General features: G+C 35.5%; 1 protein-coding gene across 1 annotated transcript in view; it reads left to right on the top strand.

Annotated features, from left to right (window-relative positions):
* LOC120352970 (E3 SUMO-protein ligase PIAS3-like) overlaps window positions 1-6551 on the top strand; it is a 25704-nt gene extending 19153 nt beyond the window's left edge. Inside the window, exons 3-4 of the mRNA XM_039435333.1 lie at window positions 894-1005; window positions 6338-6551. Coding sequence (XP_039291267.1) covers window positions 894-1005; window positions 6338-6551 — 326 coding nt within the window. The remainder of the gene's footprint in view (window positions 1-893; window positions 1006-6337) is intronic.
* Window positions 6552-7307: the final 756 nt, after the last annotated feature.

The following is a 7307-nucleotide window of genomic DNA, read 5'->3' as shown; positions in this document are numbered from 1 at the left end:
TTATTATTATTATTATTATTATTATTATTATTATTATTATTATATCACTTTCCTTGCCCTATTACCATAGGTAAGGAAAGTATTGCTTTCCGAAAAAAATTAAGGTACCCCAATTTCCAAATTTCTATACGTTTCAAGGTCCCCTGAGTCCAAAAAAGTGGTTTTTGGGTATTGATCTGTATGTGTGTGTGTGTATGTGTATGAGTGTATGTGCGTCTGTGAACACGATATCTCATCTCCCAATTAACGGAATAACTTGAAATTCGGAACTTAAGGTCCTTACACTATAGGGATCCGACACGAACAATTTCGATCAAATGCAATACAAGATGGCGGCTAAAATTGCAAAAATGTTGTCAAAAACAACGTTTTTAGCGATTTTCTCAAAAACTGCTCCAACGATTTTAATCAAATTTATACCTAATATAGTCATTAATAAGCTCTATAAACTGCCGCAAGTCCCATATCTGTGAAAATTTCAGGAGCTCCGCCCCATCTATGCAAAGTTCCATCTTAGATTCCCAATTATCAGGCTTCAGATACAATTTAAACAAAAAAAAAATTAAGTGGAAAAGATTCAGCACGTAAATTTCTACAGTTTATGTTCAGTAACATTTTCACCTAAAATTGAAAATAAGCTCGGAATTCGAGAAAAAGTGATTATTCAATTGCAAACTGTTGGCAACTGTTGATTTTAATAGAATCATTCACTACGAAGAGATAGCAAACCTCATGTGTCTCCATCGTTATTGTCCTGTCACCAGCTGACTCAGATCTTGAAATAGTAGACTTGAGATGCGCGAGAACACTAGCGTCAAGTGAACAATTTTCATAACGGCAAGGAAAGTTGTGTGAGTGCGCCACACCAGATTTTTTTTGTTGTGTGAAGCCAGGGCGGAATAAGTCCGGCCGAAAAACAGAACTCCAGGCTAGAGCCGTTGAACTACTTCGGCTCAAGTCAACCCCCATCCAGCTCAAGATAAAAGAACTGTACAAGACCATTCAGTAAGTAGGCTCTCTCCTCTTCTCTTCTCTTCTATTTCTCTCACTCTTCTACTCCTATACTATCATTACATTACTACTTGTCATGAATGAAGCGACAGAATGCCAATTCCCTGCTTTACAGTGAATCGGTTTTGTAGAGTAAAGTAAAACTTGTTTTTTCTAGTTTGTTTATAGGCGTACCGATGACAGTGAAGTGGCATGGCTAGAGTGCTACACTGTCGTTCTCATTCACACCAGTTGAAGCCAACGTTATGTTATTTTCTCAACCTATCAAAGTTTAAACTGTTTAAATAGAATCTAAACTACAATTGAACTATCGCAGGAAATATTCAGTATATTTCGACATGAACATGCTCAAACAATTCAATTTTAGCTACCTTCGTGCAACTGCACTCTATGTCATGTCGCTTCACTGCACGCGTACGCCCACAACCATCACACTTTGAGGTGCGTACAGACTTACGAGCTGCGCGACACACAAACGGAACGCGATTGATCGCAGATCGCGCGATTCCGGTCCGCTTGCAACAAACTGGTCAAGCTCCTGCCGACAACATTGGAACAGTGGCAAGCTCGCGCTCTGATCTCGATCACCGTACTTAACGATCCTTGTTCGAGAAATGCACGTTTGTCGCGCAGTGCTCAAGTCTGTACGCAGCTTTACGTGTACCCAGTTGCATTATGTCATTTTTACTCCTAATATTATATTTTCTATCGATCATTTGCATCATAGCAATTCAATTAATTTCAAAACAAACGTCAGATCATAAATTTTCATGTAGGAAAACTTGACAAAATTAATCCAGAAGGCAAGCCTTGTAATGGCTAAGTAAGTCTCAAAATCATATCTTTTCAAGTCTCTAGATTCTAGATCATAGTTACCTATTTAGTTAGGTTTAGGCCTATAGTGCCAACATTTCCAAGTTCCAATTATCACTAAGTTCACTGATATAAGCCTTGAACCATATCTAAGGGTCAAGCAACATGAGGTGTTTTTCAGAATACAGTTTTCGTTTGCCGGCAAAGAAGGAAGTTCTCCGATTGGCTGATTGGGTTGGTGTTCGGGAATCAGCTGATAATCAGCCAATCGGAGAGCTTCCTGCCCTGCCGACTCATCTGAAAAATGCCTCATCTGGCTTGACTCTCATAAGCTTTACTTTAATAATAGAAAAATCCTAAAACGTGAGTTTCACATCATAAATATGTGATAGGTACTTGATGTTTTATTTGTATCCTATAAGAAAATTTAATGAAAACAGAATGTTTTCATCAAATAGCGCAGCTCTGCGCTTAGAAACATTCATCCAACATGGTAAATTGAAATTTGAGTCCTCATTTATTGTGAATTATTGAATAGGTGTCAAGATTTCTATGAGGTGACAATCTTGAATATATTGTCTTGTATTGGTGAACGACTACTTTACTTAAGGTAAAGATCTAGTCAACTAAGTTAAAATTTTCGTGAAAAAATAAACGGTACTAGAAAGGGTGATTTTGAAGTTGATTTTCTCAAATCCCACATCTCAGAAAGGCGTGCACATTACACTACCACCAAGAATGGTTTCAACATCCGTAAATTCTCCATTTAATATTAATTATTATTATTTATTGCGATCGGTGAAAAATATTGATAAATATATTTTGCAAATAATGAATTGGATTAGTTTTCAATGTTTAATTAGTAGCAGTTAACTGTATGAACATGCCTGTATTCACATCTTGTGTGAAAGTAGTTTTTGTTTTTATCAAGTTTGTGTTTTAGTATTGTCCAGAGTATCGATTTTTTTTTCATAACTACTACCATTTCACTAACAATGTAGTTCATATTTCCCTTTTCTTATTCAGTTGATTCACTTATTCATCTTCTAGTTTGGCTACTTGTTGATATTCTATAAAAGATTAGATGTGATGCAGTGGTAGGGATGATCTAATATGGATGATCAAAACAGAAGTTATTCATCTGTAAGGTATGCTATAAATTATATGTTTCCAAGAAAAAGTATTATTCATTGAAATACTTGAACAACGTATCCTTCCCCACCTGAAAAAGGTTGAGTCGGCTCTATTTTAGCCTTATAGGCTTCCATTTTTTGAACAGAAATAAAATGCTGTGTACGAAGAGAAAAGTTAACATTTAAAATAAATAAAAATAGAATTAATTAATAAAAAGGGAGCCTAACAGAAAATAAATTAATATGAATTGAACAATTAATAAAATAGTTTGATAAATAATGTGGCATTGTGACTATAATCCATCGCTTTCATCCTTCATCTTATGATAACGGGGTTACAATAGAATAAATTATTAGTCTATAAATCATGTACAAAATTAATGTACGATTAAATAATTTTTTATATGTAAAAAATAATGTAATTTTTTATATGTACAGTATTTTTTTTTTTATTTTCTCAATCTATACTATATTTAAAGGAAGGAATTACCTTTTAAATGTACGGGATACGAAATACATGTTCGAACCCAACGTTCCAACCTATCTTACCCATCTGAAAAAACTAATCATAATGATGAAAAATATCCTACAATCATGATGGCAGAATACCTCTCTTTCCGGACTGCGAATCGCATGACGGCGACGGCAGCGGCAAGGGTTTCTAAGCCATTGTTACATGGTTGACATCATGCGATTCGCAGTCCTGAACTTTTTATGTATGTTTTAAGTTTAGTCAGTTGATTTGCTGACGATTAACTTCTGTTATTTGATTGAGACTCTTAGGGCCGTTTGCACAGTGCCAGTTTAAACTAAATTTTATCAACTGGATTAAATCTATATCAAGTATCATTTGTTTTAATGTGATTAATTTTGGGTTAAAGCCAGCAGCTGATTGAATTCAGTTTAGGCTTTCGCTGTACATACGGCCCTTAATGGAATGCAATTTAATTAAAAATAATAATGTGTGAGAGAAAAAGAGAGAGAAATGGTGAGCATTTTATTGTCATACACTGACTAATGTTAAAAACTAAAGAGTTGGGAGTGGGGACTTTGGGGGGGGGTCATTACACGTGGATTGGGGGGGGCATTACACTTGAATTGGGGGGGGCATGCGCCATTGGCCTTGGGGGGGCTGGGCCAACCCTGCTGTAGGTACTTGTTTCTAAAAGGTTTTGTTACTTTGAGTTCTATTCGTAATTTGGATATATGACTCTTATTATTTTAGAATTGATGAGTTGTTGTCTATGCTTTTATGTTTGTAAGCTATCTTGGTTTAGGTTTTGTTCAGGCTACATGTTTTGAAGTCCATGATGGGGGTTTCAGTGTACTCTTCTGGAAGTTGTTATTTTTTACTTATTCTTTGACTTATTACTAAACTTGGCAGTTTCTTATTCTTGAGTTTCACTTGTCGACATGCCGTGCGGTATGTCACGTCATTAGCAGGAGCATTTATTATTATTATTATATTATTATTATTATTATTATTTGTTGCTATGTTATGCATGGTATTCTCAAATATTAAATATTATGATGTAAATAAAAATTAGATACGATTAAATTTAAGATCCTTCCACATATGCTCAGGTTTCTTCTTTTAGGGTGGTTATGTGATCCTTGATGTGGTGCTTCCTACTTTGTATTACATTGTCAAATAGATTTGTATTATTCAAGATTCATTGAAATTTTTAACTTCAATTTAAATTTTAATTAAAACGGTAGACCCTTGCTTGGTACCGTCACTCTTCTAATCATCAATCTATCCGTCATTGTAAAAACAGGACTATACATATATTCAAAATGGAAATATTTGTCTTCTTTCTGACAAAACAAACAACGTACTGTGAATATTGTATTTTGTGTATGTATAGTTTTATATTTACATCACTTCTCTCATTAGTAATTTTAAATCCAGTTAGTACTATCCACTGTGCCTATTTATATCACGGTATACTGTAGTATATTGATTATATTCTACTGTTTAGTTATCCAATGTGTACCAGTCATCCATCACAATCCTCTTACCTCTAGTATTGAGCTTTCCGTCGACTAATTATCGTTGCGTTGCCAGATTGTGAGGAACTGTGCCTTTCTCTCATGCATGCCATATTTTAAATGTGACAATACTGCTTCCGTTAGCCATTAGCTGTAGGCCGAACTAAAGAAGGAATATATAAATTTGGACTTGGTCGTGAACAGACCCAAATGGTATTTTAAATAATTGTCGTTCTCTTGCACTTGGAGCTAAAATGTCGAACTAACAAACACACCCCTACTACTCTTGTAAGTGTGTGATCACATATATGTGCTAGTGCACGCTTGGTTCGCATCACGAGACAATTGCATCTCTGTGAAAATGAGAAATAAAATCTGGAAAGATTTTATTGATATATAGGTGTTCACATGAATGCGTATAAGTGCAAGTGATTTATTTATATTATTAATTATACTGGATGTTTGAAAAGAACTCCCTAGTTTTAAGTATAAATTTATGGGTAAATTAATGAAAAACTACATCAACAAGTACATATAATGAAAGAGAGAACCTTCAAGTTTTGTTCAACATTAGTACACTTCAACCTGGGATCCATTTGTTGCCCTGCACACTTCGAGGCGATATTCAAGCTCTCGCCGTATTCACCATCATATCAGGTGTAACTGTCTCAACTGCCGTGACGAATATTCCCCGTGAATGATTTATGTCTCGGATTTTTCCATTGTACACAACATTTTTCATGTTTCCCCAAAAGAAAAAGTCCTGAGGAGCTTAGTCCGGGCTTCCTGGTGGCCAAGCGAGTGGGCGAGCTCTCCCTATCCACCTTCCCGGAAAGCGAGTGTCAACTGAAGGACTGTTCACTGGCGCCGTCTTTAGATCAAGCAGGTCTGCCAACTGCAGGGGGACAAAACTTGGACAGTTGCTGATCAACATCATAACTAGTAGAATAGTGTATACAACTTTTTACAGATCTATGACACATCAAAACTAGGGAGTTCTTTTCAAACACTCTGTATATTATAAACACTTGCTGAACTTTGTTTATTATTGGTATACAATATTATATTATTAACACTCACAATGAACGCGTGCACTTGCTGGTTGCGTTCAGTGTGAGCAGCTACATGCAAGTCACAACGTGTTTCAATGACACTTTCCAGATTTTGTTTTACGGCTCATGCATGATCTGACGTGCACTTGATAATGCATACAATGTGATCATACCCTTACTGAACTCAGTTATTTACAACAGTAGCCTATTGTTATTCTTGTTCTTAGAATGTTGTGATGGCTGATGTTATTTTGATGACACATCATTATACGTATGTGATGGCAGTGATGACACACTTCACTTTGAATGACAATAGAACTATTATGTGATGCTCAGGTCGAGCCTGGGAACTAGTCAGCCGCCAGGTGAGCCACCGACGGGCGTCATGGTGCCGCAGCCGGGTGTGGGTGGGGCAATGATGGCCGCCGCCGCCCAGCAGCAGAGAGGCCCCACCCCCCGCATCGTCGGGGCCCCACCCACCTATCACATCTATCCGCAGCAGAGAGATGTAAGTCAAGTTCATTTACAAATCATTGTTTTCAAATTGTAAAATTAATTCTATAATATTATGATTTTCTATTTTGAGAATCATATTATTATTATCTTTCATTTGTTAGAAGTTATTTCTCAAAATAGAAATTGGACAAGTGAAAGAAACATAGTCAACCTACTTTTTGGAATGAGTCACCACCTAAATTTGGAAGAGAAAAAAACTCAAGTATTGACTTAGTATTTTATCTACTAATTTTTTCACATCAGTGTCGTTTGTTACATAAATAAATAATAATAAATAAAATACACTATTTTTTCAGAAGAAGCGATACCTCACCCTTTTTGTGGCGAGGTGATAAATTTGGAAGAGAAAATAACTCAAGGAGTGCCTTAGTATTTTATATTTTATCTACTAATATTTTCACATCAGTGTCGTTTGTTAATTGAATAAATAAAATGAATTATAAATAAAATCACTTTTTTCAGAAGAAGCGATACCTCACCCATTTTGTGGCTGGGTGATGATCAATCAAGTAAACCTTATCTCAGAAATTTAATTTAATTTCAGGTGAGAAGTAGCTCAAGGTTTACATTCTTTTTCTCCCAACCATCTCAGTGATGTGAAAATTTGTACAATTGGATTAATGAATAACTAAAGAAATCGAGAATTGTTTTGTAAAAAGAAGTAAAAGGTAATTTCTAAAAAAGAGTACATTTCATTTCAACTTGGTATTCATAATGATTCTAATGGTGTTCATAATATTCAATGTTGTGAAGCTTGTCTTTTGTATGCAACTACTTGCACTATTGTATT

This window comes from Nilaparvata lugens, chromosome 9 (assembly GCF_014356525.2).
Source record: "Nilaparvata lugens isolate BPH chromosome 9, ASM1435652v1, whole genome shotgun sequence".
NCBI lineage: Eukaryota > Metazoa > Arthropoda > Insecta > Hemiptera > Delphacidae > Nilaparvata > Nilaparvata lugens.
This window is presented reverse-complemented; position numbering and strand designations above follow the sequence as displayed.